Genomic DNA, 13,295 nt, shown 5'->3' with positions numbered 1-13,295 from the left:
GACCCTCCCTCTCCCCTACACTTCGGGGCAGTGGAGGCGCCCCCGATCCATCGCCCCGAGCAACCGCTCGCTCTCGGAAGCCTCCTCCCGCCACCACGCTCCTAACCAGGTTCGTCCCCCTGGGTAATTTCTTTAATTTCGCTCGAATTCGAACTCAAAATCGAGTTCTAGAATCCAGACCAAACGGGATCTAGGGAGAGGAAGAAGAGTAGAGGGGAGGGGAGGAGTTGGCGAGGCAGGCGACCTTGCCGCCGTCGGGGCGGAGGCTCCGGTACTCGACGGCGCCCGCCACGGCGTGGAGCTCCGTGAGCGCCCCGTCCAGATGCTTGAGCGCATCGGGGACGCCGCCGTTGAGCGAGTCCAGGCGCGGCCTCGTGGTCGTCTGCTTGTCCGCATACCGTCTCCCGCAGGACCTCTGTTCTTCTTCGATTTCACTCTGCGTGTGTCAACTTTGCTCTGAAATTATTGTTGCTAGTTGGATAATTGCTTTAAATTGTTGTCCAATTGCTGGGGAAATTCTTGTTACTACAATTTTGCTGTGTAATTGATGCCTAAATTGCTGTCAAATTGTTGTTCAATTCGCTACTACAATAATGTTGCAGATTGCTAGGCAATTTTTGTCCTAATATTACTATCTACAATATTGATGCAGAAATCTTTTGATGGCGGACCAATCATATTGTGATCTTTTGCGGAGTCAGATCATTGCTCAGAACTCATCTATTTGAGCTTCACAAGTTGCGCTGAATAGTTGGGCTGTTAAGATTAATGTGTTGTATGAACTATTTCTGGTGGTCTTTATGTGTTGTATGAACTATCTCAGATCATTGCTTGGTACTACTCTTTATTTTGTCACAGTTATGAAATATAGTCATTTGAATTCTAGCGGTTACAAAACTAACCGTTTACAAAGTTAGTTACAAATTATTGTTAAAATATATGTAAATGTGATATAGGGGAGCTGCTGGAAGTGGACAATATGTAGGGAGGGAATCTATTTAGGGGTGTCCCCTACATGGAGATGTAGGGAGGAAAATTTAGGGGTCCTGTTGGACTTGCTCTAACCGCCTATCATCGGTACTCCAGATTAGCCATTGTATAAGTTGTCTGCTGTACCGTCTATAGGTGACGTGGATGAGTGTTGCAGCCGACTGTTGTCTGTTGTACATGCCCTTAGTTTTTTTTAGCAGCCTGATGGTTCTCTGCCCGAATCTTCTGGGATAGGGACATGATATTGTAAATTACATCTCTACCTTCTTTAAAAATACAGCACGCGTTCCCCGTACTCTCCAAAAAAATGTTGTGGTGTATCACAAAAACGGCTATGAACAGCTCTTTTCGAAACGTAATTAGTTTATTCACACTTGCCATAATCAGGTGTTGACATTTCACAGATCTTGTCCTATATATAGGTGCTCAGAACCTATTGTTCAGAGCATCCTTGGCAAGCCACACACACTGACACACAGCTCACAGAAAAGCAATGAAGGGAAGCCTCTGCCACGAGCTCGAGACTGGCCTCCCTGCCGCCGATGTGTGGGAGGTCTATGGAAGCCTCCTCCTTGCGCAGCTGATTCCACAGGTGCTTCCCACCATTGCCGCCAATGTTGAGGTTGCAGGAGATGGCGGGGTCGGAACAATCTTGCATGTCACCTTCTGTCCCGGTAAGATCTGAACTCAGGCACTTCATCTGATCTACCCTGCTCCAGGCTGCATGCTGATTAATTTCATGTTGGCGATTTATGTTGCTAGGCATCCCGCTGACATATCAAAAGGAAAAGTTCATCAAGGTCGACCATGAGAACCTTGTCAAGGAGGCGGTCGTGGTGGAAGGAACCGTCCTGGATCTGGGATTTCTGAAGTACCTGATGCGGTTTGAGATCGTAGAGAGTGCTGACAAGACTTGCGTGATAAAGTCAACCCTGGAATACGAAGTTGCCGACGGTGATACAAACACCGCATCCCTCGCCAGCACCGCTACTTTAGCTGGTCTGGCTGAGGCCATCACAAATCACCTCAAGGCGCAGAAGAGCGCTGAGAAAACTTCAAAAGATCAAGCGTCCCACCAGATCCGTGTTTAAAATAAGCTCCATGCATTTCCTTTGTAATTTACTATTCACTGTGTTACTGCTTATATTGGAGTATGATTATAAGCTGTTGTTGCTATTTTCATCATGGTACCGCGAATTTGAATGTATTTTTCTTAGAGTGAATTACACTTTTTACCATGTACTTGTGTGTTTGTGACATATATTACACTGTTTAGTGAAACTTCTACCGAAATATCTCATTTAGGAGACATTGAACACGGTTTTAGCCCAGTTTAGCATTTTTCTTGTCTTGGTTAGATCGTCAATGTGGCGCGACAAAATGGTGAAAGATCGAAGGTCAGCATCGACGATCATGTCCAAACTTAATATCACCATTTGTTCCATTCCTTGTCATCATTCTGATAATTTTGAACCCCATTCATCACTTGACACCTTTCTCAGTGGACACACATCAAAAAATGAGGGTTCCAAGCTTCTAAAAGGGGTATTCTTGTATGATTGTATCTGTTGTTGCAATATACATTGTGTTACCGCGAATCCGTGCAATAAAGTAATTTATCATACACAACATTATACTTGTGTGTGTTTAAATGCAAATAAGGCAAACTGAAATGTCATCCGAATGCAAACACGATCAGTGTCTTGCCCATGGTTACCTCGTGTTCCTGCTCCATGTAACAAAAGAGTTACATTTGACTCTTTTTTTTCAATTACATGAGCATATGCTGATCTCTGGTATTTGAGTTCAACGGTAATATAGAAGTAACAGTGTCAGTACTAGTCAATAGCTGCGGTAATATAGAAGAAATAGCGTCAGTGCCAGGCTAGTATAGCTCTGAAGAAAAATAGCCAGAGTACAATCATGTGATGGGAGCCAGAGCCAAGGACCAGGAGTATAGAAGTATCAACAATCCCATGTTTCAGAGCGTTTTTAGTACGTTTCAAATATGAAAACCCACAGCTATCATGATAATTCCCTGATCTAGGATGTCACATGTCATTCATATCTATGTGGTTTGGCCCATATGGTATTACTTCGCTTCAGGACTTATTTTTGAAAAGTTTCATTCACAAATGCTAAATCTTTCAAAAGAACCAGGCAACAAGAGTATGGCATACTTGACACTGTACCATTTTTTATTATCCAAATATTTTAGCACACACAGTTTGATGGTACATCGACAATATGATAGCATAAGATAATCATAGCAGGCAGATGCTTACCAGTTACCAGGGCTCTTTCCTGGAACAAGAGAAAAATGATGCATTATGTAGGGTGAAACTGAAGCCGAGATCGTCCAAGTACGGAGCAGATTGACTACTCACGCAAACAGTCAGCATAACTAATGCTTCTGCATCACAGTGTGCAGCAATTACTCTGTTTTGGTCCTTTTGGATGGACCTGGAGGTTTCTCCCGGTGATGCTTTGATCCATAGTGAAATAGTGATCAATCAATCGCATCATATCTGCCTGTTTTCTATGGTCCTGCAATTTTCTTGGATCAAAACACTAGCGTGGTCGCCCTCTCTTTGATTGTAGCTCTATTTCACAATTTGTCATTTGGCCCATTCTATGGTATCAGTGTGTTATATTTTCATGCGCTATATCTCTGTAAGCTGGTGGCCCCAGAATCCCATCTTAGATCTACTGCTAGCCATTTCCGTAGATCTAATCAATTCAGAATCCGGTTGAGAAGAATTTTCATAAAATAAGAAATTGATTTCCAGGCGCGAGACTGGTCGCCTGACGCCCTGTTCAGAAAGTCCTCAACGCATGGGTGTTCATCAACAGAGACAAGCAATACTCGGAAGTTAACCTATCAGGAAAGATCATGGATGAGTTTGGACAATGGACTATGGCTAGGGTAGGAGTTATTGGTGTTTTTTGAGTAAATTGTCAGAGATTAGTCCTTTGTTTTCTATAGGAGCCTGGTGGTTCTCTGCCTCGCATCATCGGCGATAGGGGCATGATCTTCTACACTGCTTCTCTAGCTTCTATAAAAATGCAGCACGGGAGTTTCCCGTGCTCTCCAAAAAAATATTCTGGTGTATCACATAAACAGCTATGAACATCTCTTTCCAAAACGTAATTAGTTTATTCACACTTGACATGTTCCGGTGTTGACATTTCACAGATCAAGTCATATATCTATACCACTATATACTGTAATTTACTATTCACGAGTACAAATATAGGCCTCAGAATCCTATATCTTGTTACTGCTTATATTTCTTGTATGATTATAAGCTGTTGTTGCAATTTACATCATGTTCCCGTGAATCCATGCAATAAAGTAGTTTATCAGACACAGCATTGTACTTGTGTATGTTAAAATACAAATAGTCAAACTGAAATGTCACGCGAATACAAAGATGACCAGTGTAACAAAAGAGTTACGTTTAACTCTTGTTTTCAAATTACATGATCATGCTGATTGAGTGCCCTGTGGTATTTGTGTTCAACCGCAATATAGAAGTGATAGTGTCAGTGCTAGATGATAGCTAGGGTAATATAGAAGAAATTGTGTCAGTGCCACGCCAGTATAGCTCTGAAGAAAAATAGCCAGAGTACAACTCATGTGACGCGAGTACAAAAGTATCAATAACCCTATGTTTCAGAGTATTTTTACTTCTGAGGCCTATGTATGTGGTTTCGCCCATATAGTATTACTTCGCTTCAGAACTTTTCTTTTTTGACAAGTTTCATTCACAAATAATGATACTGTAACATTTTCGAAACAACCAGACAACAAGAGTATGGCATACTTGACACTGTACCATTATTTTTTTTTGAACCATGGAGAAGAAGGGCATGTGAAATATATAGAAGAAAGAAAGGCCAATAGAAAGGCCAGAGTACATGACCAGAAGTTATAAAGGGGGCAGACCAAACTGAGAAAAGGAAGAAAAAACAGACTGAACTAATAGCAGACTGAAATGAGATAGAGCCTGCAAAAACCCCATGACTCCAACCCAAACGACCATGAGGAACAGATGTTGAGTGAATCAATGTCGCTTCAGTTGCCCATAACCTAGCAGCAGTATTGATCAGGGATAAGATATTTTCGAAGTTTGATGATACGACACACAGTTTGATGGTACATCAATAGTATGATAACATAAGATACTCATACTCATAACAGACAGATGGTTACCAGGGCTCTTTCCTGGATCACAAGAGGAAATAAATAGATTGTATAGGGTGAAACTGAAGCCAGTATCATCCAAGTACGGAGCAGATTGACTACTCATGCAAACAGTCAGGCGTAACTCATGCTTCTGCATCACGGTGTGCAAAAATTCACTCTGTTTTGATCCTTTTGGATGGACCTGCAGGTTTCTCCCAGTGATGTTTTGATTTGATTCATAGTGATCAATCAACTGCATCTCATTTGCCTATCGGGCCTGCACACAGATTAGATTGACTACGCTCCTGCAATTTGCTTGGATCAAACACTAGCGCTGCTCCAAGAGTAGAAGAGGGGTAATAATTTTAGACCCCGGTCAATCTCCGTAGTTATACCCTCTCTTTGATTGTAGCTCTATTTCACATTTTTTAATTTGGCTCCTTCTATTGTATCAGTGTGTTATATTTTCATGCGCTATATCTCTGTAAGCTGGTGACCCCAGAACCTGATCTTAGATAGCCAATTCATCGGGTTTAATTAATTCAGAATCCCGGTTGAGAAGAATTTTCATAAAATCAGAAATTGATTTACACGAGAGTCCCCATGTCTGCTGGCACAGTTTCAGCCTAAGTAAAGTTAGCCTGTAAAGGTCCATACGTGCATCTACAGAAATCAAAACCAGGGGTGCAAAATTATCTAACAGACTGCAGTGTGATTTATGTAGTAGTAGACAAGCTTCACTTATAAATATCAACTATACTTCAAACAGCACCACGCAACAAGAGGCTTAACATATGCAGTTTACCATTATTTTATCCCAAGATTGTACCGCATACATTTCGAAGGTACATCTAGGGGGTACCAAAGCACAAGATCCCCATAGAGGGCACATGCTTACCAGCTACCAGGGCTCTTTAGAGGAAACGCATACACTTAATTATACGGTAAAACTGAAGCCGGGGTCAACCATGTAAGGAGCATAGCTCACGCTTCTTCCGCATCTGGGTGTGCAACAATCTTTATGCGTTGGATGGACCTGGAGGTTTCTCCTTGGGATGCTTGGAGCCGTAGTGATCAATCAACTGCTTCTCGTTGGCCAACTGCGTCTGCACACAGATAGAGAGGCGATGTTACATTAAGTTCGGCTTCTCACTACCCAACTCTTCCCTACGATGGAGTTAGCCACAGAAATGCAAGCCCAAAAAAGGGGGAAGATGACATCGCGCATGGGATTGGAGTGGACCGAGACCGAGACTGCCGATCGATCGTATACACAGTACTCAGGACTAGGATGAACTGCTGACCCGAATCGCGTGTGAGATCGACATGGCCGTGAATCGGTCCATCGGGAGACGGGGGTAGGTAAGAGGGGAAAGGCGATTAGGAAGAGGACCATGGGTCAGGGTGCTGACCTTGCAGACGGGGCAGACGATCTTGAGGCCTTCGGCGCGGGCCTCGAGCTGGGAGCCCTTGGACTTCTGGTTCTTCTCCGCGCTCCGCCGCTGCGCGTCGATCTTCTGCTTGCCCCGCGTCATCCCGCCCCTACTCCGATCGATCCCGAGCCGAGCTCCACCGTGTCCGTCCAAACAACCACCACGGCTCTTCTGGATCCTTCCGTTCCGCTGTCTGGCAGGCCTTCATGGGCGACCCATGGGCCATGGCCCTGTATACAGTATAGGTGGGTGGGCTTTCTTTCCCTTCCTCGGTCGCCTTCCCACAGCTGAGAATCAGCCCAGCCTCCTATCAACTTGTTCAGTAGGGGTGCAGCGCCCTATTTTGCGTTTAGGGCGCGCAGCAGGCCCGCTGCCGATCTAGTACTAGATGCTAAAAAGTGCTGTCGGCTGCTAGCAGTTTTTCTAACGCTACAAACAGGAATTGCAACACATATGGATCAAAACTAGATCAAGCATATCACAGATAAATCCAAATGAATAGTAGTACTAATTATTATTATTATATCACAACCAAATAGTTTCATCAAATCTTAGACGAATAGTTTAATAAATATTATAAAATAAAAATGAAGTACCACTCAAATTGATATACAAACAATGGTCAACGCGTCCAACGTATCTCATAGATGAAACTATCTACCTGGACACGTCCAACGCGTTGAGGTAGAGGACGTCACTCTTGGACTCGTACTTGCCGGCCGCGCCTAGCAGGCGAAGCTCGTTGTTGGTGTGAGTAACAAAAAAAAAAAGAGAGGAAATTCCACTAACAAAAAAATCATCTATGAGATACGTAGATCACAGCCAAAAAGGGTGTAGTTGCGATGCACAGTAGTTTGCCAAGTGCAATATGTCGGGCCCTTCCAACTAAGCGCCTAACCCAAATATAGCCAACACTTGGCAACTTGACTTGACTTGGCTCACTCAAACAGTTCACTTTGAAAAAAATTTAACTTATAAAGCTCGTCAGGAGTGTCAACGTGGAACTATGCATATATAGTCTTGAAGGATTTGAAAACCATTTATGGATGCTTTCAGAACGAGGAGGCCCGTAGATAAAAATGGGATTACTGTCGACTGGCATACATCTTCGAGACCAACTAGACGACGAGAACGAAAATCATCATCCATTGATGATGTTTTATTCCAATTTTCTAAACTGGCGTTCACACGTTGATCAACTTGGGTTTGTTATCTGATGTGTCTCGCAAAAACAAATTGTTCTTGCTTTGGAAGACGATGGTTGAGAACTTCGTAGTGATTTCATCAACCTCGACGCACATTGATAGGTGTTGTGTCAGGCTGTGGTGACTACATTTCGTGACTACATTGGTGGCGCGAGTTGGTGGGCGGCAAGATTGGCGGAGCGCGATGGAGTGTCCGAATCGTGGTTCTTTGGGGGACGGGAGAAATCCTTGTCGGATGGCTGACACCGACGCGGTGACGCTCGCTGGCGCCGCCTTCCTTCTTGAGGGGCGTCGGGGTTCCCCCTACCCACAACCCTCCTGTATATCGGGGGAAACCCTAGGATTTGTCCGGGCAGCAGCGTCGTCATCGTCACATCCCTTCTTGAAGGTGCTGCTTTGGTATGCAGCGCTTCGGAGGGCCAAGATCGTGGTGGGAATTCTCCGGAGGGCACTTCGGTTGCGGATCATCACTGTTTTCGTCGATCTGGTTTTGTCGACATTGTTTTTCTTTTTTCTTTTTTCCTTCTTCTTTTGTTTTCTTTTGGGCTTTGATGTGCTGTTTGCCCCAGCGGTGGTCTCTATCTTGTATCGGTGTTTGCTATATCAATATAGGGGGGCCAATTTCGAGGACTACATTTCGTGTTCCAAAAAAAAAAGAGGTAGCTGATGTGCTACTACTTTTGATGGACTGAACCGGGAGGGGTTAATATTGGATTGTAGTCTGTAGATGTAGGCCTCGTGTTTACTTTATGGAGCAACGTAATGGGATTAATTCACACGATTTCCAAAATAAAAATAAGAGAACCGTGAGTGGAGTATCGTCATGATGACTGAAAACATGCAAACAAATTAAATAGGGTGTATGGCTCGTAGGAAACAAATCTCAAAAATTACATGGGGAATCTTGATTGTTAAAAGGTGAGTCTTACGAAAACAAAATTGATCTGCAATAATAATAAGTATTTCAGATATTACATTTCGAAGCATTGCTGAAACAATTTACATGGTAAGCCACAAAGTGGCAAATTATACAAGGCATAGCATAACTCAGGGAGTTACGTTCACTGCAGACGTACACAGAAATATTACAAGGCACGATCATCATATAATTAGAGCCCTCGGATAGCGCCGGACCACGAAACGAGAATTGGGATTCGTGATGAACAACGAGTATATGCCCTCAAACAGATCCACTGTCTTGTACCCCGTGAGATCCTCGATATATTGATGGTTGTCCACCTCCGGGTCGAGTCTGAGCCTGGCGATGAACATCGCCGTGGCCGCCACGGCGGACGGCATGAACCGCAGGCACCTGTAGTCCAAGAGCGACGTGTCGGCGAGCTGATGCGCCAACAATCGAATCTTATTGTGTCTCTCTCCTCTGCTATGCCTGGTGAAGTGCTCGACGAAGGTGAAGGCCGTTGGGCCGCTGAGCTCGTACCGGAGCGCCGCCAGCATCTCGCGCTCCATGTCTGTCACCTCCTTCCCGGTGGCGAACCCGCAGTACTCGGCCACGTCCGAGGCGTTCAGGTGGTGGACGGCGCTGCTGGCCTCGTACTTGGCGGCGGTGAAGATGGCGGCAGCGCCCAGCAGGCGGAGCTCACTGTCGGTGTCAGTCAGGGTTCGCAGCGACAGGACGCGGTCGACGTAGGAGACGGCCCGGTGCAGCGTGCCTGGGAAAAGATGGTACTCTTTGGTGAACTCGTCCATCCAGATGACGAGGTTGCTGCGCGTGCGCTCGTCCATCCGGTCTCCTTGCACCGTCTCCAGGTAGTCCGGCGAGGGCCGCTGCCTCTCGTTCCTCTCCTTCTCCCGCAGGTTGAAGTCGATGTCGACGTCGTAGTCGGGCACGAACGGGCAGGAAATCCGCGGGCGCTTGGCGGAGCTCTCCGGGGCGGCGACTTCCGAGTCAGGAGCAGGGCGCTTTGTTCGGACTTCTTGGTGCGTGGATGGCACGGGCACCTCGACGGCGGGCTTGACGACGTGGGCGCCGAGGGCGGCGGCGAGCAGGTCGCAAGATGGCAGTAGCACCAGGGACGATGGCTCTAGGGTTGGGGGATACTCGAACTCTACGGAGGCCGGAGCAGTATCGGCGCTTGGTCGGGGAGGGAGCGCGCCGATGGACCGGAGAAAGTCGTCGTCGAACTCCATCTGGTTGGCGGCGGCGCGGCCTGAGAAGTCGCCGGGACACGGTGGAGCGGAAAGGAGCTCGGCGGTGTATGGATCCATGATCTCCATTGCTCGCCTATCGATGGAGAGGAGAGGGGGATGTGAGCCTCTAGGCTGGAGCTTGGACTCTGGATCGGCGGTGGTATGTTGACGAAACAAGCGCAGCCGAATGCGGCGTGGATCGCCCTATTTAACAGCAGAAAATCTCCTGCGCGATCCGTTTGCTTGCGAAGTGGAAACCGCGTAGCCTTGCGCTTAGGTACAACAACCTAGCTAGCTCAAAGTATGATTCGGATTACAACTGGTCTCTCGGTCGATGTAAACTGTGTCTTGGCGGGGGGCTATTTGTTTCCATATTTGATTCCGAATGCAAGTCGTGCCATACGCGCCTTTGGGCTGCCAACACGTACTCTCTCTCCCAGGTTCTGCTATTCCCTTAATCGTTGAAAAATAACAGGAAATCTTTTTTTTGACAATAGGAAATATTTTTTGGTGGAATTAATCAGGAAACAATTTACTCACCAAACCTCATTTATTTTCTTCCGTGTGAGATCCTATCCTTTCCATTTTTTCTTCCGTATTAAACGTTACTAAGTTTTATAGATCCTTCATTCCTTCGATGTTACACAAAATCAGGAAATGCCGAGGAATAAAAATCGCTTCTAATGAAGGCATGGAATTGGAAATAAATTTATGCAATATTTGCTTCATAATGCATTATTCTTTTTTATCTATTGAAATGCATGGAAATTCTTCCAGCTACATGTAATGGCGAAGAAAATGAAGTAAAAAAATGCTTTCCAAATGCATGGAAATCAGCTTTCATGTGGTGCACTCGCAGCAGGAACAGAAAGGACTAAGTATCGGAAGTTTTTGTTTTTGATAAAGGACCAAGATATTATTTAAATAGCATATAAATTACACTAGGCCCTGCATAACTAAAATTAACATAGCCGCTCGAATATAAAAAATGTCAGCAAGAAAATAAAGAAGGTATAATGCACATTGCATGTAACATCACATAAACTTTAAGGGCGCAGGACCAATCACGTTGTCTTCCATGCTCGATAAAAGTATCCTTTTCGGATCCTCTAGTTGTGTAGACACATCCATAAATAGGTCACGATGCTTCACACGTTGTACAGATAACCATGAACGGTGCGTAGATGTGCACATATAAATTACTTGCATGAGAGAAGAATTTTTATCATTACAAATATTGTCATTTCTACATAGTCATAGCAACCAAATAAGGGTGTCCCGCCCTAATAAGTAGTTTAGACCTATGATCCACGTTATTGAGCCAGTTGCCTAATATATTTGCAACATTGTGTGGTGGGTATAAAATAGAACCTATCTAGATAATTGGCCATATAAATCTAGCATATTTGCACCAGAAGAATAAGTATTTGATAGTCTCGTCATGGTGATACAAAATACACATTTTTACTTCCCAATCAGTTGTGTTTCTTAAGGTTGTCTTTGGTCGGAATTACACCTTCACAGAGATACCACGCAAAACCTTAGGTTTGAGCGGAATCTTCATTTTCCAATTCCTGTTTGTTATTATCAAATAGCATGTGTGGTTGGATTAAAATTTTGCACATAAATTCCAAAAATAATTAACCATGCTCATGTAGATTTAATCGGAACTCATCGAGCCCCTGCGTCAAATGGACCAAAGCAGAATCGACTCCTAGCTCCTTAGGGCCGTATACCACACAGCTCCGCTTGCCACGTCAACTCCATCCACTGCAACTAATATAACGTCGAGTACGAGAGATAATATCTCCTCGACTCCCAGAATGCATCCGTCGTGACAACATGTCGAGGTGCCACGTATATGATGTGAAGATAAGAAACGTAGATCGAATCTACTGGCCTGGAAAACACATCTGATGTGCTCTACTAGATGATTTTCATGGCTACTGCGTGACAAAAAATCCCAACGGACGCATTGGGTACCCATTCATGGGCTAGAGTTCAACTCGATAAGGCTTCCGCGGTACTGGTCGAGCTACCCCAGCATATACCAAGTTCGAGTTTGGGGACTCAAGCTTGAGCAGGTTAGCGTTGTTTTTGCCCGAGAGCATTTAACTGGTCCCGATCCATCGAGAGCACTAGACGCGTTAAGCCATCATCCTTATGATTGCTGAACATCTAAAAACGTGCAAGACGTTGACTAGATGTACTTCTGGGTCAGTGGTTTCTCCATGCATGATTGTTGACTACGACTGCACGACATGACAAGGGACGGAGCTCCCTTGTAGGCAATGGTGTCAGCTGACACCAATGGATATTAGCAAATCCTTCACTAATTGATGTTAAATATTAGTAATTATAGAGTATGACACCACTGAAAAAGAGAGAAATTAAAGTTGACCCCAGTGCTAAAAATTTCTAGCTTCGTCCCTGACCTACGACTTTAAGCCTCTACTCGAGTCTACGAATCAACTAGACACTTGGGGACTACTGATGTGAGTATATCCCATCAGGTACCCACCGTCAGTATACTTGGTTTGGCCAATTGGAGAACCACATGATGGTTTGTGGGAACCACGAAGCCCAACAGAAGCTTGCACCTACTGAGCATCAGAAGCTTAGGTTCCGGGCTTGTGGAACAAGGATAATCCTAAGATTAGGAAACCCTGGGGTTCGCCTCTAGCTTGTAACCAACTTTGTCATGGTACCTGAGACCTAGTCTCCTATATAAAGGCTAGGAGGAGCTGTAGGGAGGCTCTCTCCAACTCACACATAATCTACCCTAGGCAAGATTCGATCTACACCACCATAGTCATTATGGTGATATTATAATCTTCATCGATAATCAAGATCAAGCATGAGTAGGGTATTACCCTCCGGCGGCCTAAACCTTGGTAAACCTCACCTTCTCCATTGTTTGTTAGCGCGCCGATGGCCCAGAGGTAGTCGTCGTCGAATTCCGTCTGGTTGGCGGCAGCGCAACCTGAGAAGGAGTCGGGAAGGCGAGGGACGGAAAGGAGCTCGAAGGTGTACGGATCCATGATGTCCATGGCTTGCCGATCGATGGAGAGGAGTCTGGGCTCTAAAAAAATGAAAGTGTCTAGGAGAAACTAGATATTTTTTGATATAGTAGAAGCAGGACTTGGCGTGACAATTTCGAAATTCGTCCCTAACAGAAATCAAACTCTGGTTGTTGGTTGTGCCACTGCGACCCCAACCACATCCCGGAGTTTGGACTCTGGATCGGTGGTGAACTGGTGGTACGTGCAGGAAAGGAAGGACAGGGCATGTCGCCCCTGTATATCAGCAGGAGATCTCCTGCGCGAT

General features: G+C 45.1%; 3 protein-coding genes across 3 annotated transcripts; 1 reads left to right on the top strand and 2 right to left on the bottom strand.

The window, feature by feature from the left end:
* Nucleotides 1–1,454: 1,454 nt before the first annotated feature.
* LOC124687786 (norbelladine synthase-like) lies at nucleotides 1,455–2,249 on the top strand. The gene is made up of 2 exons (XM_047221533.1): nucleotides 1,455–1,664; nucleotides 1,753–2,249. Exons 1-2 carry the CDS (start codon nucleotides 1,484–1,486, stop codon nucleotides 2,079–2,081), a joined length of 510 nt encoding a protein of 169 aa, XP_047077489.1. The 5' UTR covers nucleotides 1,455–1,483; the 3' UTR covers nucleotides 2,082–2,249.
* Nucleotides 2,250–5,923: 3,674 nt separating this feature from the next.
* On the bottom strand, nucleotides 5,924–6,741 carry LOC124687785 (zinc finger protein 706-like). Its single transcript, XM_047221531.1, has 2 exons — nucleotides 6,592–6,741; nucleotides 5,924–6,285 (listed from the first exon to the last, which is right to left on the bottom strand). The coding sequence occupies exons 1-2, from the start codon at nucleotides 6,712–6,714 to the stop codon at nucleotides 6,199–6,201; spliced, it is 210 nt and encodes a 69-aa protein (XP_047077487.1). The 5' UTR covers nucleotides 6,715–6,741; the 3' UTR covers nucleotides 5,924–6,198.
* Nucleotides 6,742–8,918: 2,177 nt separating this feature from the next.
* Nucleotides 8,919–10,055, bottom strand: LOC124690345 (putative cyclin-F2-1). The gene has a single exon (XM_047223737.1). It carries the CDS (start codon nucleotides 10,053–10,055, stop codon nucleotides 8,919–8,921), a length of 1,137 nt encoding a protein of 378 aa, XP_047079693.1.
* Nucleotides 10,056–13,295: the final 3,240 nt, after the last annotated feature.

Source organism: Lolium rigidum, chromosome 2, assembly GCF_022539505.1.
Source record: "Lolium rigidum isolate FL_2022 chromosome 2, APGP_CSIRO_Lrig_0.1, whole genome shotgun sequence".
NCBI lineage: Eukaryota > Viridiplantae > Streptophyta > Magnoliopsida > Poales > Poaceae > Lolium > Lolium rigidum.
Note: the sequence above shows the minus strand (reverse complement) of the source record. Positions and strands in the feature narration are given on the sequence as shown.